Here is a 24,638-nt window from a genome sequence, read left to right on the forward strand (position 1 = left end):
ACCATAACCAAAATACTTAGGATTTACTCTGTGTTAGGCATTGAAAGCATTATCTCATTTAATCCTTGCAGTAAGCTTATGATATGGATGTATTATCATTATGCCCATTTTATGGATGAGAAAACGGAGGAGCCTGGTAGGCTACAGTCCACGGGATCGCTAAGAGTCAGACACGACTGAGCGACGACTTCGCTTTCACTTTTCCCTTTCATGCACTGGAGAAAGAAATGGCAGCCCACTCCAGTATTCTTGCCTGGAGAATCCCAGGGACAGAGGAGCCTGGTGGGCTGCCGTCTATGGGGTCACACAGAGTCGGACACGACTGAAGCGACTTAGCAGCAGCAGCATCTTTTGTATCACAATGGCAGAATTGAATAGTAGCAACAGAGGTAGCAACAATAGTAGCAACCATAAAACAGCAGGTTTTATGGCCCATAAAACCTAAAATATTTTCTCTCTGGCCCTTTACAAAAGGAGAGTTCACTGACCTCTGCTCTGAATGCTGCTGCTGCTGCTGATGCTAAGTCACTTCAGTCGTGTCTGACTCTGTGTGACCCCATAGACGGCAGCCCACCAGGCTCCTCTGTCCCTGGGAGTCTCCAGGCAAGAACACTGGAGTGGGTTGCCATTTCCTTCTCCAATGCATGAAAGTGAAAAGTGAAAGTGAATTCGCTTAGTCGTGTCGGCCTCTTAGTGACCCCATGGACTGTAGCCTACAGGCCCCTCTGTCCATGGGATTTCCCAGGCAAGAGTACCGGAGTGGGTTGCCATTTCCTTCTCCAGCTCTAAATGCATCCAGTAGCAAAAAGAAAACAAACAAACAAACAAAAAGACCTAAAATCTTGACAAGGGAGAGAGACACAGAAAGAAAAAATGGAAGGACAGGGAGAAAGAGAGAGAGGAAAGAAGAGGGGTAAAGAAAATAATAATAATTTTAAAAGCGCAAAGGAGGACAAAAAGGGCGACCAAATCCTTGTGGGCTGAGGGGGACACATCTGTGACCATCCAGCAAATTCCAGGGGTGATCAGTGTCCATTAAACTATATTCCAGGTTCCTGCATGCGCACTGCCTCACCTAATTTCGCAACAGCCCAGATTATTATCTCTGTTGAACTGTGGAGGACATGGAGACTGAGAGAGGTTGAGAAGCTTGCTTGAGTCACACAGGAAGTATATGTGGCAGGGCGGGAAATAAACACTGGCAGACCGACTCCACCCTCCACCATCACACCCCACCATCCATGAGCACCCCCTGCCCCAAGGATGAGAGCATCACAATCTTCACTCACTGACAAGGTTACTAGAACGCTTGGACTTTTAACAGTGAGTATCTGCTTTCCATCTGGGCAAGAACGCTGGTGACAGCTAATCATCTATTTCCGTCCGGGTGCACCGGAGCGTTTCATCGACCCTCTGAAAACAGAGCATTTTGGAGGAGTGAGCACATCCTCAAAGTACCAATTATCAATAAGGAAGTCTAGTTCCCACTTGACCAGACCCAAAAGGCAGCTGCTTCGAGGAAGCACTGTCGGGTCAAAGAAGCAGGCGCCAGGGCTGATCGTGGTCACTGCAGCATCACCTCTGTCCTCCTTGAGCAGGTGCGAGGCTCAGAATCCAAGGTGGTGATGCTGAAAGGCTGTGCAAACTGCAGCGGGTGAAACTGACTGTGCTCCACCACCGAGCCCGCCTCAGGGCAGCTCATCCATAATGATGCAGTGAAGGCAGCCCTCTGCCACTGCAGAGAGACAGGCAGAAACCCGCTGACTTGAGCAAACTGGGGTAACAACTGCCAGCCCTCAGGGGTGCTTACAGCCCTGGGCACTGTTGCAGAGACTGCACCTGTATTAATGCCCTGACTCTACATACAGTCTTTGACTTCCGGATTATAATCAGGCCCATTTGACCACGAGGAAACTGAAGCAAACCAAGGTTAGGTAACTCACCCCAGGTTTCACCATCTGTAAGTGGAGAAGCCAAATTATAAACCTGAGAGGTCTGAGTCCAGGGAGGTCTGAATCCAGAGACCACGTCTTAACTTCTATGCTGCAGGCACGCCTTCCTTCCCTGCCCTCTAGGGAGGCTGTCACTTTGCAGTGTCTAAGAGATAAGACACAAGCCAACCAGGCCTGCTCCGAATCCCAGCTCTGCCCTTTTCAGCCATATGATCTGAAGCTAATGAATAACGTCTCTGGATCTCTCAGTGTTTTTACCTTAAAACAGATACCTGCATTGCTCATGGTATCTAGGCTTAAAACAGACACCCGCATTGATCATGGCATCTAGGCTTTAGAGGGTAGAAGTGAAGCAGCAGCCAATTTGCAGATGAAATGATCTCCTGCCTCATCTCCAGGTATGAGAAGCCCCCCTGGGTTCTCCTGCTCCATCTTCATCAGCCTCCATCAGCTACTCTGACTCCAGGCTCCTCTGCCCACAGGATCTTCCAGGCAAGAATACTCAAGTGGGTTGCCACATCCTTCTCCAGGGAATCTTCCCAACCGAGGAATCAAATGCATGTCTCCTGCATTGCAGGCAGCTTCTTTACCACTGAGCCACCAGGGAAGTCCATATATTTATATATACATGTGTGCATATATCTATTGCTCATACACATGTATATGCTGCTGCTGCTGCTAAGTCACTTCAATTATGTCCAACTCTGTGCGACCCCATAGACAGCAGCCCACCAGGCTCCCCCATCCCTGGGATTCTCCAGGCAAGAACACTGGAGTGGGTTGCCATTTCCTTCTCCAATGCATGAAAGTGAAAAGTGAAAGTGAAGTCGCTCAGTTGTGTCCGACTCTTAGTGACCCCATGGACTGCAGCCTACCAGTCTCCTCCGTCCATGGGAATTTCCAGGCAAGAGTACTGGAGTGGGTTGCCATTGTATATATGCATGTGTGTATACATCTGTATCTATATCTGTATTTCCAGGTGATTCCACTTCTCTGTTTGAACCCTGACTGATATATCCTAGATGGGCTACTTCTGGGATCTTTTCTTATAGGGATCTCTCTCTCTTTCTTTGTCTTTCGCTTTGACATTTTCACTTGATTTTCTTACATTCACTAATAGCACCTCAGTGGCTAGGAGCCATGGCCAAGCCATGTATGATGAACATACAATAATAAATAACATTCCGTTGCAGCTTCTATTTACTGCTTGCTTATTTGTCAGACCCTATGCCAGCGTCTTTATATGCATTATTTTATTTAATCCTCACAATCCAAATACTTATCTTGTAAATGAACAAATTGAGGCTCATGGAAGCTGAGTGACTCACCTAAGACCATGAATAAGAGTCTATGTGACTCAAACACAAAGCACTTAACCACCATGTATTGCCTCCCACTGTAAGTGATCCATCCAGAAAACAAGTCCGGAGCAAAATGCACATTTATAGGAAATTTTACCCCATTTTCTTCCAGAAACACTAAAGCACCTTAAAAGGAAAACATAATGTGAGGTAGGATAATTAGAGATAAAATAGAACAGAGAAACTTTAGAAAAGATGGTCCCAGGCACCTGTGGGTAGTTGAATTTAGGTCTATACAGGAGATTAAACTCATTAGCATAAATCTCTATGCAAAACCTTTCCCCCAAACCAGGCAACCAAAGAATGAATCAATTTTAAGGCATACTGTCATGTTTTCTTTTAGACCTTGTGAACAATTTATTCTCATTATTGCCAGAAAACAACAAGTGAGGCATGGAAAGACTAGGAGGCTTGTCATATATTTAGGAATTAGAAATGCTCTTATATAAAAACAAAGCAACAACTTGAGTCTTTTATCATATTGCTGAAAGCCATGCTTGGGTCATTAAAATCTTCTTGTCTCTGGTTTATCACTTAAATAAATGAGGTAGAATTACTAATTAGGCTTACAATGTTACCATAAAGAAAGTTAGGTTCTAAGAAATGAGTTTCCTAAGTCCAGAATGATAAGATACCATTTCACAGTTCTGACCTGCCAGCTATCCACAACTCCATTTGCTTCCAGCTTGAGGCGAAAAAGAAATGAAATGAAGTCACCTTGGTGGAACGTTGTAGAAAATCTTTATCCATCTATGTGTTTATCTCATACTCATTCATTTAACATATATTTATTGATCACTACTCCATGCTATGGACTGTTTCAGGCACTGGGGATGCAGTAGTGAATAAAACAGACAAAAATTCCAACCTGAATAAAGCTCACACTCTTCCCAAGCCTATTTCTGAATTTGCAAGGACCTCTTTGTTATGACTCTAACATATGAACAAGGCCAATCTTTCAATAATAATAATGTGCATATAGGGCTTTACAGTTTATGCAAAGCACTTTCATGTAACTACAGCTTTTATTTTTCAAAAGAAACTTGGGGAGTTTTCAAAAAATAAGACAGACCATTTAAATGAAGAGACAAACAATAATATGTTACCAAATGAAAAATATACAAATGAATGGATATTTCTTTATAAGGAAAAAAAAAAGCCCAATGGTTAACAAACATGAAAAAATATTCAACTTCCTTAGTGCTCAAACATATGCAATTTGTAGCTGAAAGGTAACAATTTTTACCTGAAAAAGCAGCAAAAATCAAAGAAAATAAAAGATTGTGCTCAGAGTTGGTCAGGAACAATGAGGAGGTAAACACATATGCAGAGAACCCTTAAATTCATGTATTCTTTGATGTAGTGATTCTGCTCTTAGTAATTCAGCCAATAGAAATAATCAGAAATGTGGATTTAAAACAAAAAAAAAAAGAGAGAGAAAAGGACTTAAAAACTGTAAAAGTATTCCAAGTTGTAACTAACATAAAGAAATTATACAGACAGCCTTCTCTGGAGACACTGCCCCACATGGTCAGACATCCATCGCTGCTTAATACTCCTTTGCAATGTGACCTCTAAGGGGTTTTTTACATAAACCACAGGTACAACTGTACCCCAGTGACATGCCAATGACAAACTAAATGTGCAGAAGAGGATTCATAAACAGGATCGAAACTATGATTGACAAAACAAACTGGAATTCTGAAACGACTGGTGATTCGTCTAAGCTTTTTTTATTTCCCATAGGTTCTCAAATCATAAAAGTCATTTACTTTGACACTTCTCTGCTAGTTGAGAAATCTCTCATCACTTTGTATGTGATAATGATAAAGCTATTGCTGTGTTGTGCTTAGTTTGCTCAGTCGTGTCCAACTCTTTGTAACTCCACAGACAGTAGCCACCAGACTCCCTGTCCCTGGGGATTCTCTAGGCACGAATACTGGAGAGGATTGCCATGCCCTCCTCCAGGTTATCTCCCCAACCCAGGGATTGAATCCAGTTCTCCCGCATTGCAGGCAGATTCTTTACTATCTGAGCTACCAAGAAAGCCCGATAAAGCTATTAATGTGCTTCCAGTTTTACCTATGCCACACATCATGTGAACGGTATTATCTCCTTCTCCAATAAGCCCCAGAGCTTGGTACTATGATTCGCACATCTACATTAGTGTGTCTGAGAAGAAACAGACCTGAAGAGGTGAGTAGCTCATCCAAGGTCATGTAGCTAGTATCTGAGATTTGAATCTAGTGACCCAATTCTGCTCTGAATCTCATGACCCTTAACTACTGTGCCACACACCCTTACCTTTTACCTTATAGTAAATATGAAGACATTTGTTTCAATCTGTCCAATCAGGTTCTAAGTTCTTAAGGGGAACACATTTCTCACTCAGCTTTGAGTATGATGTCTTACACCCAGATGGCACTCAATAAATGCTTGGGTCCTAAATGAACAAAGCTGCAGTTGTTTTGAAGTCATTTCTACTTCATTCAATTTTCAGTCTTTCTCCAAGTTGTCAGGAGACTTTTATGTCCCCCAGGGAAAAATATCTTAAATCACTTCCTTTCCTCCCATTTTCTTTGTCATTACCTTGTTTGAGGCCTTATTCACTTAAGCCAGCCTCCACCAATTGCCTTCTGACTGTTCTCCCAGAATCCACCCCAACCTGTACACTCATGACCCTAAAATGCTATTTAATCAAAGTTTGCCAACTGATGAGCCCAGATGCAAGACTGAAACGCGGAGATCCCAGGGTGACCAAGTGTGGGCAGAGCTCCTAAGCTAGTCACCTTTGACCAAAAGCATCCTCCCAAGTGACAAGCAGTCCTGCTGTAGGCTCAGGCTGAGGATTTTGTCTGGATGTGAGACTTTCAGTGTTACTGGAAAACTGACAAGGTTCCGGGCAAACCAGGACAAGTTGACTTTGCTATATTCTCCTTCCAGTCTCCAAATCCCCTTCTCTTTACTGCCACATACTCTACAAATAACCATTTTCTACTTATGCCATGTAAAAATAGGGAGGCACAGATTTAGATCAATTCAGATCCTCACACAAAGACATTCAATAGCTCGTGCTGCCTAAGAGAAAATCTTCTGGACTTAAACTACCACTCAAAGCCCTTGGCAGTTTGGCCAGGACTAATCTTGTCTCCAGCTGCTTGCCCTCTTGACCCCTCTGCCCAGCCCCTTCTGTCTCTTGATTGCCTATTGAATTATCTTTTCCATTTTCCCTCATTTCGCCCAGACTTCTTCATCTGGAGGGCTTTACTGCCCCCTGTCTACTCATCCAGATCCTCCCTCCAAGGATTCAGTTAGTTCTACGCCCTTTCCCAAGCCCATCTCAATCTTCTGTCCTCAACTCAGGATAATTATTTGAACCATCCATTAGTAGGAATCAAGTGCACGAGATCCTGCCCTCTTCTTGAACTGATGTGTTGACAGGTTTTAACTTTCCTCTTCCAAGAGTTCCCTTATCCTTTCCCATGTTTATATCTTATTTTTCCAACCAGAATGCAGCTTTAGATAGCAGGTGTTACACCTTATATTTATGTCCCCCACAGTGTTTAGCAATGCCATTGTTATATCGAGCGAGCATATAATACATGCATGTTTATAGATAACTGGTCAATACCGTCTTTCTTTCTTTCCCACCTCTACCGCATAAAGAATTCAGTAACCCTTCTACACAGATGAATGCTCCAATTTTGTGTGTGTGGCTAAACTGCCTTCTCATTTTTCTGCCTCCAGACTCTTAGCTTTTTTTAAATGCCTGGTAGGAGACTAGAACCAAGAGCATAGTATTTCCTTCCCTGGTGACCAAAAAAAAAGGACAGAATCCCATTGGAGGTGGGTTGGGAAGGGAGACAGGAAGAAAATATTATCACAGAAATGTAAAGAAACAACCTTTAAGAAATTTCGGAGAGGCAAAGAGGATTCTAAATATAGGAAAAGAGAGAAAAGGTAGGGGGGAAAAGGGCTTCACAGAAAAGAAAAAAATAAAAGAAGCTGTCTGTGTTAGCGTATGGCCAGAGAATGTGCAGAAGGGCCTGGCACAAACACCAAGCTCTACCTGGAGGCACGGCTCCTGTGACCCTCCCCTAGAAGGCTGCCCTCAATGGGCACCATGCAGATGGTGGGACTTGTGTCCATGCCCAGGGGGCCCCAGATGCCTTGTCAGCATGCAGCCCCAATTACAGGACCCAAGGCAGGCACAAGGAACTGATGGAAAATTTCCTTCAGGCAACAGAATCTCGGCATAAAAAACAATATTGATCCATTTGCCTTCCAGCCAAAGAGAAATCAAGTTAAACAAAGGAAATCAGGCAGTAGGTTTATTGTGACTCCAACTGCAGCTGCAAAATAAACCTAATGTACCCTAACTCTCCTTCCCCAGCTCGCTCTGCTTTGCACTGGCCACTCTTCTGGGAGGGCGCAGAGTTTCCGCAGGCACAGGTAACTTTTTAAATGGAAAATATCAACAGTCCTCTGGTGCTCAGAGAATCCCCCAGCCAGCAGGATGTGCTGGGAAGTGCAATCCAGGAGCACTGGCAGATTTGCAGGGACCTATGTCACTTGCTGGCCAAGCACACACTTGTCACCGAGGACATCACGTGCAATCTGCTTCTCTACAGCCCATCGAGGAAGCTGTGATCTTGGAGTCTGGGGTGGCCTGCTCTTCATGAACCTATACATATACATGTGTGTATATATATGAATATAAATTTAATCTCAGTTTATACGTGATGAGAGTGGGGAAATCAGGACCAACATGTATGTTTGCGCAAAGTATGTGAGGCTATAACCAGAGTCCCTGATGAATAGGAAACAGTTATATGCCTATGTGCATGTGTTCTGGGTCAGTGCTAAGAGTCTATATTTCAAGGATGAGGGATGCAGTTAGAATAACAAAATAGGTACAGGGCCAGGTCTAAAAGTGTATATTTGCTGCGTCATCTCAAGGGACAGGAAGTGACCCTGAGCCCAAGTTGTCTAACTCCACTTCCTCCCACCCATACCCCAGCTCCACATTCTGTCCCGCTCTGCTAATGCGAGCTGATCCCTGGAATGTCACACTTGCAGTTCAGAAAACAATAACTGCAGCAAAAGCAAAAGCCACCACCTCTCCATCAGCCTTGCCCCTGCTCCCCCTACCCCCAAGTAAAGAGTGGGATTATGTGTTACTTTTGTCTTCAGCTGCCTACTGTGGTCTTTGACACATGAGTCATTGGAAAAGACCCTGATGCTGGTAAAGATTGAGGGCAGGAGGGGAAGGAAGCGGCAGAGGATGAGATGGTTGGGTGGCATCACCAACTCAGTGGACATGAGTTTGAGCAAATGCTGGGAAACAGTGAAGGACAGGGAAGCCTGCGTGCTGCAGTCTATGGGGTCACAAGGAGTCAGACAGGACTTGGCGACTGAACAACAACAAAGAGGTCCAATATGCCATTCTTAATGATCGAATAAATGAGTGTGGGACAAGATAAAATGTACTACAGACAAATGAAAAGTTCTGCATTTATTTACAAAGAATCATGCAATTTATATCTTTCTACTGGCAAAAATCTGACAGCATTTGATATAAAACAAATCAGGGACTAGATGGATGTCCTATAGAAATTTTCCCAGTGTACCAAGGATGGACGCAGTGTCTGAAATAGTGAAAGACTGGAAACAACCTCAACATCCACCAGCATTGGAACATATATAATCAATCATGCTATATTCATAAAATAGAATATGATACAGCAGTGGAAATGAGTGAAACACCTACACACTTCAACACAGATGAGTGCCATAAACATAATATTGAGAAAGTGGCACAATGATATATGTGGTACAATTCATATAAAGCCAAAAATACACAAAATACATATATTGTGTATATACTGTGTTTGGGAATGCATTTATGTATTGCACAAATAGAAAGAAATGCATGGAAGCAGAATTGATGCTTTTGAACTGTGGTGTTGGAGAAGACTCTTGAGAGTCCCTTGGACTGCAAGGAGATCCAATCAATCCATCCTAAAGGAGATCAATCCTGGGTGTTCATTGGAAGGACTGATGTTGAAGCTGAAACTCCAATACTTTGGCCACCTCATGTGAAGAGTTGACTCATTGGAAAAGACCCTAATGCTGGGTAGGATTGGGGGCAGGAGGAGAAGGGGACGACAGAGGATGAGATGGTTGGATGGCATCACCGACTCGATGGACATGGGTTTGGATAGACTCTGGGAGTTGGTGATGGACAGAGAGGCCTGGCGTGCTGCAATTCATGGGGTCACAAAGAGTCGGACACGACTGAGCGACTGAACTGAACTGAATAAACATCAAATCCAGGATTCAAAGTAGTTACTGGCGGGAGGGGAGAGATGGGTTTGGGAAGGTTAATATGCAAGTGTTAATTGCATTGTTCTTTGTACCTTTTGTTTATGTTAAATATTGTGTCTTTGAAGGATTATGGACATTGTAAATTACTATCTGCTCAAGTGGACTTAAGAGTGTGAGACCAAAAACAACCATTCAGTATAATCCTATTATCTTAACATAAATATTAATACCAGAGAAGACCCCACACAAGTTTCTATATTATTGACCGAATAAATGTGATAAGATATTAAAACTCCATACAATTGCTCATATTTCACATTTTTAATCTACAAACGGCAATTTCATAAAGGTATTGGGTCAGCCAAAAGATTAGTTTGGCTTTTACTGTAGAATGTAATGGAAAAAATTGAATGAACCTTTTGGCCACCCCAATATATTCTAGAAAAATGTCATAAAGATAATTAAGAGTTCTTTATTTAGTTATAAAACCAGTCATCTTCGCAAGTTCCTGCTCTGGTGGTATTACAAGCAGAGTCGGATCCAGTTTTGGAACTTACATCTTTGTAGAATATGGACAGGTGTCTGTCAAGAGAAAGGTGAGCAGAGGTGTGCCCAGGACGTTGGGATTCTGCTAATTATGGTCCTCAGGATCCACTGAGGGATCTGAGGATGCTTATCTGGTGATGGGATGACTTATTGAAGCCAATGTCTTTTTTCAAATGTTTGATTGAATGAATGAGTGAATGGACTATTATCTGAGAGTGTAGACACGTTCCTTATAGCTTCAGAGGACAAACATGTTAGGAGTTAGAAGGAAGTAATTTTTAATGCAACCAAAGAAAGAACATCCTAATAATTAAAACCATCCCAGGAAAGACTAAATACTTTGCTTAGGTAGTAAGTTCCCTAAAATGAGTTGTAATCAAACAGGGCTATAGAGAACTCGTTTGGGGAATTTATTGGATTTTGAGTTCCAAAGTCTACTCATACAGTATGAGAACCTGTGCTGCTCAGACCTGAGCATCAGAAGTCCCTGGAGGGCTTGTGAAAATATAGGGTGCTGGGCTCCACACGCAGTTTCTGAGACAGTAGTCCCCAGGAGGTACCTGAGAATCTGCATTTCTAATAAATTCCCAGATGATTCTGATGCTGCTGGTCCAGGGACAACACTTTGAGGACCCAAGCTCTTAAAAAAAAAAGTAAATCAGCTTACATTAAGGTTTGTGTGTAAGGGAGGAGGGGGTTGAGTTTTGTTCAGGTCATTAAAAAAGACTGCCTTCCTAAATGACTCACGGCCTCCAAATAGACTACAACTGTGATCATCTTCCACGGAGAACAATGCGTTGTTATCTATGCTTTCTCTAAAGGTCCTTGTAGGAAGCTATGGCTCTTTGCTGTGCTTTAAGAACACAAGGACCCTGGGATTCTTTGCAGGTACTGATATTAAATTTCCTTCTGTCCATTTTCACTCTATCTCCTGACCCCTCCATAACCAAGGGTCCATGTTTTTAAAATAACTAACCAGAATTAGGGGTGAGTCTGCGACCAAAACACAGAATCATTTAACCCACAAAAGAATCCAATCTGGTTTAAGCCACATTCATGGCCAGGCTAGGTCTGGCAATGCTACTGGCCCCTGACGCTGGAATGTATCCTTGTCAAGCACTGCCTCGGGGTAGGAGAAGACAGAAGTGCCAAGGATCTTTTTATTTTTCCAACTCAGAGGGGAAAATGCAAAACCTGGATCTTGAACCTGTTTCAGGAGCAGATAAACAGGCCCAGGCAAAAATTTAAAGTCACATTTATTCACTGGCCCAAGACAATTAATATCTGGTTTAATCACTCAGTAAATAACTACTGAACTTCTATGTATTCCTGGCACTGTTTTAGTACCTAGGGATATAGCTGTAAATAAGACAGGCAAATGCCAAAGACAGAAAAATGTATGATATATGTGTGGTAGGAAGAAAAATATAGCAGGTGCTTAGTTAGAAAAGACTATGCCTTTCATACAACCACCTCCCCTTGGTACTTATTTTTTGCGCAAAATCTAATGCTTAAAATAAACTGTGTTTACTCTGGCAAAGGCAAACCACCAGTGATAGAATGGGCTACTGTGATCTGTTTCCAAGCTGCTTTTCTTTTATAATTTAAAAAAAAAAATGCAGTTATTAGTAGTGAAGTCCTTGGAAATCATTTCTAGTTCACTTGAAAGGTTCAGTTGCATAAGAACATGTTTAAATAAACAACCTGGAATAAATAGTGGTGAAAATTTTACCCATATGTAATCAGGAAGCTAGCTTTTCTCACATATAGTTCAAAACTTTTTTAAAAGCAGATATCTTCTGAAGGTCACAAATTGGATCTTAGTGGTTTGTTGAAACTGTTGCACTGCAAATAACGTCTTAAAGGAGTCAGCTCTGGGGGCACATGAGTTCTGATTTAATCAGGTTATCTTAGCCAAAAGAATCCATCTAAGCGTCTTCATTTTAGTCCTTCTTGCTGCAGGTTGCAGGTGTGTAAGAAACACAAGAGATTCAGCTTTCACATGATTTTAGTATAATTTCATGTAACTTTAGTACTGTATGGTATATGATCTCATATAATTTTAGTACTGTTTGGTCTGCTTTTGAATCACAATGATAGTTAACAATAGCTCCCACTTATTTAATCAGTTGACCATCTACTGCCACTGACTACCTACAACTACTGAGCACCTACTGCATGCCAGGCACTACTGAACATTAATTATGTACAGAACATTTCAAATAGTTTGTTTTTTATTTGGTTTATTATACCAAGCATTTTATGTACACCATCTTAGACACAACAATGCTATGAGATTAGACATCATCATCATCCCTATTTTACAAATAAAGAGACTGAAATTCAGAAAAACTGAATAACATTCCCAAGGTCATACCCAGTGAGTATGTGGCAGACAGAGAAGGAACCGAACTGCCAAAGCTTTCTCTTTACAACCTTGCTCTGCTCCTACCCCAGCAGGTAGGCTAGATTTTGTGTGGATTAGCAAAAGTCATTTATTCCTCAAGATACTTTGCTATCATTTGCCAGAGAATTGTCATAATTGCCCTATAAATCTATGGTAAATCTACTGCGTGATGGGTGCTTGATAGCTGTGCAAGAGCAGAGGCTGGACAACCTTCACCAGACGCCATGCTGCCCCCATGAACGTCTGCAAGGCAACACGGTGAAAAATCATGGCGTAAAGCATCCTCGTTTCCTGTCACCCATCTGTTACAAGGCTTGGCTCTCTCTTCTCTCCTCCCACAGGATGTGTGCTGCGATAGTGTGGGTTTGGGGACTAGAGGAGGCATGAGTTATAAACAGTCTTAGAAACAGGCATTAAAAGCAGAGCCTTCAGGCTGACCAGCATTTACAAGCAGAGACATGGTAGCTGTGTTTGTGTGTCTGTGAGTGTGTGCTAGTATGTGGGCATGCTGATGCTTCTTTTGAGAAGGAAGATCATAGTGTCCAAAGTTGTTAAATGGTACACAGTGTGCAACTTCAAGGGGAAATGCCCAGTAGCTTCCATGAAATAGCCACTGATAACACAGCTGTAATAATTAACCACAGTCACCACCCTTTAGCAAAGGGCACCTCACTCCCTATTTCTTGTTTTTCCCTGCGTCCCACAGTCCCCACTGCCCAAGGATGAAACCATCATTCTTATCCTGCTTTCTTTCACACACTAGGCCCTCTCTAGATCCAGGAGGGCACTTTCATAAGCTGCAAGTCATTACTCTTCTCTGAATATAGTTGAATTCATTTATCTCTATCTTCAATGAGAAAGGGAAGGAAATTAAGCAAGAAAGACAGCACAATGCCTTCAAAAATGGCATATTCAAGATCAAAACCTGCAATAATTGAGTTAAAAAAATAATACACACAAATAACTGTGAGCAAAGTATGCCTGCTTTGCAAAACATAGTCCAGCCTAGAAGTTTTCATGAAATATTCCAGGGCACTCAATGTGTTAGCTGTGTGTTTGTGTGCTTGAGATTCTGTGAGATACCCTGCAGCTCATAAATACTGAAAAGGGACAGTTGCCATAGTAACTAAGTGCTATTTAATGAATACAGAAGAACAGAAGCTCATAGGATAGTCTTAAATTGCCAGAACCATGAGTTACTGCTGCTGCTGTGGGCTTGCAAGTAACTTACATGCCATCTTCGCTAATAAGGTTTTTAACAAGTTGGCCAATTTGACTGGTCTCTGTCTTCACCATGTGATACTGACAAATTTTGTCTTGACATCACATGAAAATCACACTCTTGATTTCATCCTCCTGATTCTAAGTTCCAAGATATCCTGCAGAAATGGGCCAAACATTTAGATTGGCAACGTGTCCTTAAATTTGAAGCTCTGACTCAAGTTGTGACGTGTTAGGACACATACCTCTGTCACAAGCAATAGACCCTGGCTCCATGGGCCGTCACCCTGCATACAGCAGACTCTTTTTTACTTCCAAAAAAGGTGAATGCTCCATATGCATGAAATGCAGTTTGTTTTGATTGTGCAATGACACAGAAGAGCTATCGCACTTGATTTTTGCAGAAATTTTTACAGGCTAGCAACGTCTTAGGTAATCTTTCATCAGGATGTCCAAACCTTCTCTACAGACTCCCACTGCCAATCCTGTCTCACCATCCATCACCACATGTCAGATTCCTCACTCTGGAATCATCTGGCTTTTTACAGGTTTAAAAGGAAAAAAATAGCTTGGTGTACTGCTTTTCTTCCTCCTCATCTCCCTCAGTCACTTTAATGCAACCCATTTTTAAGGTTACAGATTGTGTTGCAAGCATACTTACCTCACATGCCATTAAAAAGTAATGAGAATTAAAAAAAAAAAAAGAAAGGAAAACATCTATGTACCATGAAGCCGAAAATCATTAGCAAATGCATCCATCCTCCAGGGGCTGGCTTGTTCTTGCATAACCAGCAGCTCAAATGGCCTCTTTGGGGCCCCTAGCTCAGGGTGGGCTGTGCGCGCCCCCTTCAGGCTCTTGGGTGAAATGCACATTGCTCTCATTTGACATAGCTGGGCAATTGCTTTTGCTAAAACCTTTCAGGAAATTTGGAAGGAAAATTCTGTCCAATCTCTAATGGTGTGGTCAGACAGAAAGCTTTCACATCACCAGCCTTCAGATAATAGTAAAATCATGTAAAATAAAAAGGGATATGTTGAAAAGAAAAAAACCTATAGATACATCTATTTGTTCGTTTAATTAAATAATGCTTCCCCACTAGATGAGGTCTATTTAAAACTGCCTCTATCTGTAATAAACAAAATTAAAACTGGAAGAGAGGCAGCACACGGCCTCCTCATCCTTCTGCTCCCTTCCACATTCCGAACCTGTTCTTTCTGCCTTGTAATCCCGAAACTGAACTGCCTCCACCCAGACGCACCCTCCTATTCCTATCCATGCCTCGGTTTATCTGGTCTCCATGCTTAGTCTCGACTCTCAGGTCAGGGGCTTCCCTGGTGGCTCAGACAGTAAAGAATCTGCCTGCCATGCAGGAGACTAGAGTTCGATCCCTGGGCCGGGAAGATCTGGTCGAAAAGGAAATGGCAACCCACTCTAGTATTCTTGCCTGGAGAATTCCATGGACAGAGGAGCCTGGCAGGCTACAGTCCATGGGGTCACAAAGAGTTCGACAGGACTGAAGTGACTGACACACACTCAGGATTAGAAGTCTCATTTTCTCTCCTCTCTTAATGGTGGTCCTGGATCTTTTGCCAATGACTACACTAATATAAGTAGGATCTTCCTTTCTCTGAACTTCAGTGGTGTCTTGTTTTTGTCTAGCATGTGATATTCTTAACACATTCCTTCTGAGACTGAGACTATTTAGACTTTATATCTTATCTCCTGTCTATAGACCGTCAGCTTCCAAAAGGCAGGGCCTGGGTCTTGTATAAATTTGACCCTCGTGCCCGTCTGTCAGGACTGCTCCTTGCTGAGTGAATGCGTGAGTGAACCAGGAAGATAGCTCTCTGTTAACTTCATTTTCTTTTCCTATTATAAGAGCTGCTTAAACAGCTAATTGCTTCCCAACCTCGAAATAAAAGGGACACAAGGAAAAGACCTGTAAAGCAGTTCTTCCTCCTTTGCTCAGAAAATCCTTTATCCATCTTCATTCATTCATTCTTTCAACAATTATTTATTGATAACTTGCAGTAAGTTAAAAGTGTGAGGAAATGCTGTTCTCCTCACTTTTCCTCTCATTTTAATCTTTGCTGAAGAAAATGTTTCCTATTTTCCTCGCCAACCCTGGGATCAAACCGGGTCTCCTGAATTGCAGGCAGATTCTTTACCATCTAGCCACCAGGGAAGCCCCTCAAAGACAAGAGAGAAATGAAAACACTCAAACTGAGTGTTGACTGTCCGGTCTAATTCCTAGCCATGTGGACAGCCACAGCCAGGCCAGTCCCTGTGGATCTTCTCTTTAACCCTTCCCCTGGATACCTCCAGTGGTACCAGCCTTAGGAGTCTCCTTGGCTCTTATCATGTCTGAGAACAACACCAGGTCAGGTGTAAAGCATTGTCTTCCTTAGACAACGGGACAAAGAAAAACGACCTGAGCTCAAGGTTGTGAATAACTCGCTTCCTTCACTTACACATATATTGTTGCTTGGGAGATATTTATAGGCTGTGATTATGTCTCTTTGAGTCATGTTTTTAGACTATATAAATTTAGACCACTCTCTCACCAGTGTTAGCTACTTATTTCTATAACATTCTTTGTCCTTCCTTTCCTATTCACTTGTTTCAGAATAGCCCGTAATGATCCAGATGTTAAGTTCTTATTCTTTTTAAAGATCTATATATTACTTGCTTAATTTCCCTAATTTCTAGCCTAAAATAACTAACTTAAGGTCAAGCCAAAAAGCCTCTGTGCTTTTAAGTTTCTATCACTTTTTTTCAGCAGCTCTCTAGTATTTCTTATATAATACCTGTCCTTCCCTTTATAACAGTAATGATAACAGCAAATTAAATATTCACACTTTTAAATATGTGTCTTTCGGGGAAAGGTTACATATTGGCCTTTGATTACTAGTTCTGAGTTTTCTCTCTTGATGTCTGCTTATTGTATATAACTAAGGGCTAAGCATAATGAAAACCAGCAGAGCCTGAGAGCCTGCTGTGTAGGTCTGGTCCTAGCTCGTCAATGCTAAGCTGCGGGACCCAGGCATATCATTTAAGGTCTCTAAATGTCCACTCTCTCATCTGTAAATGAGATATTAATAATAATTATTATGCCTACTTCAGATGGTTTTTTTAGAATCATATAAGAAATGTAAAAATGTTTTATAACTTAAGAAAGTGTTACACAAAAATAAGATATGTATTACTATGGTTATTTTACATTTGTCTAGTTTGGCTGGTGTCATTCTTTCCAATACTTTTTCATTTTTAGGTGTTCTCAGCTCTTTTGCCTGTGGTGACCAGGGAGGCAGATGAACAGTTGGGTTCTATTTCTCTGACTCTCAGAGTCTTTAAAAAAAAACAAAAACTTCCCTTATTTTACTGTCCTTTTGAAACACAGAGAAATGTTGTCTTTACTTGGCAGGATGTACTGAAATGATCTAGCTCTCTTTGGATTGCTTTGACTTATATATTACTTCTCCAACCCTTTAAGAATTTTCTCTAATCCACAGTCAGAATTTTTTGCACTATCACTATTCATTTTTTCCAACGTGAAAACTGCAGAATGTGAGAAATGGGGTCAAATAGGTGGTTGAAGAGGAGACTCCATGAATAATGAATCTGGAAGAATACAGGCATACCTTGGAGAGAAGGCAGGTTTGGTTCCAGAGCACTGGAATAAAGCGATTATCACAATGAAGCAAGTCACATGAATTTTTTGGTTTCCCAGGACAAATAAAAGTCACGATCATACTGTATTATAGTCTATTAAGTGTGCAATAGCATTATGTCTAAAGAAACACTATGCATACCTTAATGAAAAATTATTTTATTGTTAAAAAAGGCTAACCATCATCTGAGCCTTCAGCAAAGTCCTAATCTTTTGGCTGATGGAGGGTCTTGCTTGGATGTTGATGGCTGCAGGCTGATCAGGATGGTGGTTGCTGAAGGCTGTGGCGGCTGTGGCAATTTCCTTTTTATTATTATTTATTTATTTTTGGTTGTGTTGGATCTTCACTGCTCCACGTGGGCTTTCTCTAGGCAAGTGAGCTTCTTGTTGTGGTGGCTTGTTGCAGAGCATGGGCTCTAGGGCGTGCAGGCTTCAGTAGCTGTGGTGCATGGGCTTAGCTGCCCCACAGCATGTGGAATCTTCCCTGACCAGGTATGGAACCCGTGTCCCCCGCGTTAGATTCTTAACCACTGGACCACAAGAGATGTCTGGAAATTGTCTTAAAATAAGACAACAATAAAGTTTGCTGCAATGATTGGCTCTTCCTTTCATGAAAAAAAAATGTCTCTGCAGCATGCAATACTGTTTGATTGCATCTTACCTACAGCAGAACTTTTTTCAAAATTGGAGTTAATCCTCTCAAACTCGGTCTCTGCTTTATTAACTAAGCTCACAGAATATTCTAAATCTTTTGTTGTCATTTCAACATCTTCATAGTAACTTCATCTCAAGAAACCACTCTCTTTGCTCGCTCATGAGAAACTACTTTCCATCCATGAAATTTTATCATGAGATTGCAGCAATTAATTCATAACCTCAGGCTTCTAATTCTAGTTCTCTTGCTATTTCCACCACATGTACAGTTACTTTCTCCTCTGAAGTCTTGATTCCCTCAAATTCATCCATGAGGGCTAGAATCAACTTCTTCCCAACTCCTGTGAATGTTGATATTTTGACCACTTCCCATGAATCACAAATGTTCTTAACAGCATCTAAGATGGTGAATCCTTTCCAAAAGGTTTTCAAGTGACTTCCTGGATCCAGCAGAGGAATCACTGTCCAGGACAACTATAATCTCACTAAATGTATTGCTTAAACAATAAGACTTTAAAGTTGGAATTATTCCTGATCCATGGGCTGCACAATGGATGTTGGATTAGCAGGCATGAAAACAACATGAATCTCCATCAGAGCTTTTGGGTCACCAGGGGCAGTCGTATTTAAAAAGGAATTTTTTTTTTTTTTCTGAGAAGCAGGTCTCATCAGTGGACTTAAAATACTCAGCAAACAGATGTACCATCATCCAGATTTTGTTGGTCCATTTATAGAGTAGAAACAGAATAGCTTTAGCATAATTTTTAAGGGCCCTAGGATTTTCAGAATGGTAAATGAGCACTGGCTTCTACTTAAAGTCACCAGCTGCATTAGGCCCTAATAAGAGAGTCAGCCTGTCCTTTGTAGCTTTGAAGTCAGGCATTGACTTCTCACTAGCTATGAAAGTCCTAGGTGATATCTTCTTCTGATATTAGGAATATATAATGCATTTTCATTTACATTGAAAATCTGTTGTGCAGTGTAGCCACCTTCATGAAATATTTTTGCTAGATCCTCTGGATAACTTGCTGCTGTTTCTACATCAGCACTTGCTGCCTCACCTTGCACTTTTATGTGATGGGGACGACTTCTTTCCTGAAACTTCATGAACAAATCGTTGTTAACTTCAAACTATGAATATTCTTCTGCAGTTTCCTCAGACCTCTCAGGCTTCACAGAATTGAAGAGACGTACAGCTCTGGATTAGGCTTTGGTTTAAGGGAATATTATCGCTGGTCTGATAATCTATGCAGACCACTAAAACTTTCTTCATATCAGCAACAAGGCTGTTTCACTTTCTCATCATTCATGTGTTCACTGGAGGAGCACTCTTAATTTCCTTCAGGAACTTTTTCTTTGCATTCACCACTTGGCTAGCTGTTTGATGCATGAGGCCTATCTTTCAGCCTATCTCAGCTTTCAGCGTGCCTTTCTCACTAAGCTTAATCATTTTGAGCTTCTGATTTAAAGTGAGAGACATGAAACTGTTTCCTTTCCTTGAACACTTAGAGGCTGCTATAGGGTTATTAACTGGGTTAATTTCCATGCCGTTGTGTTACAGGGAATGGGAGGTGCAAGAAGAGAGGGAGATACAAGCGAACGGCCATCTAGTAGGGTAGTGAGAGCGCACACAGCATGTATCAGGTTCATTGTCTTACATGGGCTCAGTTCATCCCCAAACAATTACAACAGTAACATCAAAGATCACTGACCACCATAACCCATATAATAATAATTAAAAAGTTTGAAATATTGCAAGAATTACCAAAATACGATGCAGAGATACAAACTGAGCAAATATTGTTGGGAAAATGGAGCCAACAGACTTGCTCCAAGCAGATTTGCCACAATCCCTCAATTAGTTAAAAACATGGTGTCTGAAGTCCAATAAAACAGGGTCTGTTCACATAGACTTTTGTTTACCACAACATAAAACCTTTAAACAAATGTCTCTTTGGTAATAGTAGACAGTCTTACCTATCCCCATTTACGTACACACACGTGCATCGACACTCACTCGTGCACACACATGCAATGTTAAAGTATGTGGGGTTTTCTCTATTAACAGCTGCAGTTTATGAAAAACACAACCAGGATGCAGATGTCATCTGCATTAACATCCTATCAGGAGAAATTAACAAAGCTTCAGCCTCTACCGAATGCTTTCCTGATTTGGTAGAATTGGCCAAACCTGCAATACTAACATAAAATTATGGAAATTGGAAGCAAAAAGCCGGCATCTACTGGGAATGACAGGCTCAAGATGAACTCAGCTGGAAAATTTGGCTAACTAAAAGTGACATCCTTTGTGCTGGAATTTTTCTATCTGAAAGCTTGAAAAAGGCTATAATTATTTTGAGTTTTCAATGCAACCCTTTTTTAACTAAGCCTTTCCTTTTCTTCATTGCTCTGTACCTTTCCTCCCTGCGAACTCAGGCGCTTGCGAAGCACTGAATTAGGAAATTCATATTGGTTTTATACACATATGCATTTCCACAGAAGGTAAGCAACACAACTTTTGCATCTTCTATGCCAAGGAGAACAAAAGAATGTTTGTACAGTCAAATCTGTACCCTGTGCACAGGCTCAAATTATAACACCTGAGCCTGCCTAAATAAATCACCTAAGAAGAAATGGCTGATTAAGGCCAGTGAATAATTTCTTTGCAAGTTAGTGCTTTTTCTCCATGGAGAAGCCAAGTAATACAAAAACTTAGGCTTACCTTGTGGCTTTTGGGTCCCAAATCACAATGTCAGCATCTGAGCCCACAGCTATTCTTCCTTTTCTTGGATAGAGGTTAAAGATTTTGGCTGCATTTGTGCTGGTAACGGCCACAAACCGGTTTTCATCCATTTTGCCCCTGTGCTGTAAAACAATTCAAGGAAGAAAACACATTTTTTTTCTAATAAATCATAAAACACTAAAAATCTCCTATCAATAAAAGTAGGAGACTTGTATCTCTTAGAATCAAATAGAACCATGCCTAATTTTGTATACTGTGAGGCCAAACACATCTTTGAATACTGATAAATCTTAAACAATCATAGTGATAATGATGGGGATGAACGGGGTTAAATATGGAAGCCTGAAAGTAACTTTTCAAAAACCTATCAGCTTAACAAAACACTCACACAAATTTTTCCCATTCTTCCCAGAATCACAGAGAAAAGAGCTAAATGTTGGTAACAGTACTTCCAATTCTTTTTACTTCTACCACCTACTACATTTATGACCTGGATTATTTACTGCAGACCTAAGATTTATAGATAAGATTTATAAGATAATCATGTAGATATTATATAGGATACTACAGAATTAAAATAAGATAGGCCTATAAATCAGGTGACAACACTTTTAAAAAAGAAGAAAAAGCAACCCAGAGGTTCCGTTTTTGCTCTGCTAACATCTACATGAACCAACAGTCATGGACAGTCTGCTGTAAGAGATTTTAATATGGACAAACTTCAGTGGGATATGATCCCTCTAAAGTGATTTTTTTTTAAATGTTGAGAGTTTAACCCTATACACACTTATATGGCAAGAGCATCCTTAAGGTCTATTTAATTATCAAAGGGTCTCTGCCTCAAAATAAATAAATAAATAAAACTTTAGGAACCACATCCTGAAAGTAATATTCCCATAAGTAAATCATCCTAAAATTTCAGAAAATAACATAGATTTCTGTATGTTATGAAGAAATCTCTGATCGCTTTAGATCCACTTATACACTCTAAGATCATGGCATCTGGTCCCATCACTTCATGGCAAATAGATAGGAAAACAGTGGAAACAGCGGCAGACTTTATTTTTCTGGGCTCCAAAATCACTGCACATGGTGACTGCAGCCGCGGAATTAAAAGATGCTTACTCCTTGGAAGGAAAGTTATGACCAACCTAGATAGCATATTAAAAAGCAGAGACATTACTTTGCCAACAAAGGTCCATCTAGTCAAGGCTATGGTTTTTCCAGTGGTCATGTATGGATGTGAGGGTTGGACTATAAAGAAAGCTGAGCGCTGAAGAATTGATGCTTTTGAACTGTGGTGTTGGAGAAGACTCTTGAGAGTCCCTTGGACTGCAAGGAGATCCAACCAGTCCATCCTAAAGGAGATCAGTCCTAGGTGTTCATTGGAAGGACTGATGTTGAAGCTGAAACTCCAATACTTTGGCCACCTGATGCAACGAGCTGACTCATTTGAAAAGACCCTGATGCTAGGAAAGATTGAGGGCAGGAGGAGAAGGGGACGACAGAGGATGAGCTGGTTGGATGGCATCACTGACTCAATGGACATGAGTTTGGGTAGACTCTGGGAGTTGGTGATGGACAGGGAGGCCTAGTGTGCTGCAGTTCATGGGGTCGCAAAGAGTTGGACACGACTGAGCGATTGAACTAACTAACTAACTAATACACTTTATATATTGTAAAAATCTTCTGTAATGAAGTTACTCATTGTAGTTAACACAAGTTCAAAGTGAAAGGTTGGACTGTTGTTATCAAGAAAGTCTAAGCAAAGAGAAAGAGAAGGAAAGCCATCTGAGATGATTAGAGTTAAGGTAGAGGTAAAAGGGGGTGGAGAGGAAAAACGGCAGAAGATAGGGCCGTAGAGATGTTTTGAAGATCCTTACATGTGAGTGAATTGTTCAAATATCATCTAAGAAGTAATGCAGAAAATGAGAAAGGGTTTTAGGGAAGAAAGTAGCATGAGTATCCCCTGGTGTTTGAAATGCAGTGGTGGTCCTAGAGTATAGGATAGATTGTAGCAAGCCAGAGAGTGGAGGCAGGGACACCAGCTGTGAGACTACCACAATGGTCCAAACAAGATATGGGACTCAAAGTAGAATGGTAGAGATGAAGGTGGAAATAAGGAGGCATTTGGAAATAAAATTGACAAGACCTGGTTAAAAAAAAAAAAAAAAATTAGAGCTGGCAGTGAGCGGTATGTGCAAGGGATTCTGGGTGTAGATGTGATTATTCCTTTTCTTTTTTTTTAAATTTTTTTGGCTGTATCATACGGCATGTGGAATCTTAGTTCCCTGACCAGGGATTGAACCCGTACCCCCTATATCAGAAGCTCGGAGTCTTAACAACTAGATCGCCAAGGAAGTCCAGAGATGTGATTACTACATCATTGAAGGGAGGGGTTCTGAAAGATGGATGAGAATGACATGACAACGGGGACCTCAGGTCCTACTGAGCAAGTCTTCACTGCTGATCTTTACAACTACACTTGTCAGCTGCCTGGATAGCTCATGTCTGAACATTTAGCCATTTGATTATTCTTCATCCTCAGGTAGAAACTTTTAAACTGTGAAATTAAAAGAAAATCTCTATGCTTTGGATTTATGTGTCCTCATACAGTAGCTTTTTAACCATAATATTCAAAAGTTCTTTAAAAGGGACATCTACATTTTTATATGAAAAGGAGTTACAAATGTAATAAAAACCCTTCATGTCTTTTCAATCAGTCCAAGTGTTTATATCAGTGACACATGAGGAACTGGGATTCACAAACATGGAAATCAGATAGAAGGGCTATTACATTTCAAAGACTTCAAGAATAATCCTCTTGGTACCAAATCTAAACTTATACTCTGATATCTGCATCGTGGCACAAAGCATCCTCTAAATCTTGCAGAGAAGAAAAGTATTTTTCCTTATTATCTTGGGAGATGGCATGGTGGTGATGATGCAATAGTATTCCCAGTGGCCACTTCAGTGGAAACAATCAAGAAGCTTCTCATGAAGGCTTCTGGAACTTTGGTCCTAAAATAGACCAGATCCTCATTGAAGAATTCAGCAAAACAAACTGAGTTCTGTGATACTCACCACGCCTTTTTCCCATATTATTGACATCCGGTCCTCAACACCATTCACTCCATTGGGAATCTTAGTAAAATCATCCTTCCCAAGAGCTTTCTGGCAGCTGTTGAAAGTACAGTTGTCAGACCCTGTTGTGGTTAGGTCATCACTGTAAAAGAGACACGCATGAGAGCAGAGGTGGGTGAGGAGACAGAAAATGTCAGGAGGAAACTGCCATACCTTTCCCTGGTCTCCTGGCCCGATTCTCCAACTGAAAGTCAGAAAACTGCAATGGAGAATGAGCAGCTTTTCAAGGCTGGAAGGAAGTGACAAGTGAGCTCTTGTACAGTCTGTTGTGAAAAGCTCTTTGTTAACTTGGATCTGAGTATCTGTGAATGTGTGATGTCAGAATGTCCACAAATGGTGTATTTCTCAACAAAAATGATCATAATGTCCCCTCCTGCACCCCGCTCCCCGCCCGCCGCCAAAAAGCATCTGTAAATGGTGTGAATGGCCTTTCATGGGGATAACCTGCTCTGAGGGCAGGATTTTGCCTTTCACCTGTGGCTCTTCCCTAGATCATCATCTTTTGTATCCCTACCACAGGCATATCCGGTTCCTGGGTTATATCAGCATGGAAAATATTCAAGAATATTCTGTCTGATAAAAATAGGGCATACGGAAGAGACCTGGCCCTAA

At 41.2% G+C, this 24,638-nt stretch overlaps 1 protein-coding gene across 1 annotated transcript in view; it reads right to left on the minus strand.

Moving 5' to 3' along the window:
- The window catches only part of DPYS (dihydropyrimidinase), a 97,111-nt gene that overhangs the window by 24,048 nt on the left and 48,425 nt on the right, over positions 1-24,638 (minus strand). The window contains exons 6-7 of the mRNA XM_081502266.1: positions 23,967-24,108; positions 20,862-21,004 (exon numbers count right to left, since the gene is read on the minus strand). Coding sequence (XP_081358392.1) covers positions 20,862-21,004; positions 23,967-24,108 — 285 coding nt within the window. The remainder of the gene's footprint in view (positions 1-20,861; positions 21,005-23,966; positions 24,109-24,638) is intronic.

Source organism: Giraffa tippelskirchi, chromosome 6 (genome assembly GCF_054371585.1).
Source record: "Giraffa tippelskirchi isolate mGirTip1 chromosome 6, T2T-mGirTip1v1.2.pri, whole genome shotgun sequence".
In the NCBI taxonomy this organism is placed as follows: Eukaryota; Metazoa; Chordata; class Mammalia; order Artiodactyla; family Giraffidae; genus Giraffa; species Giraffa tippelskirchi.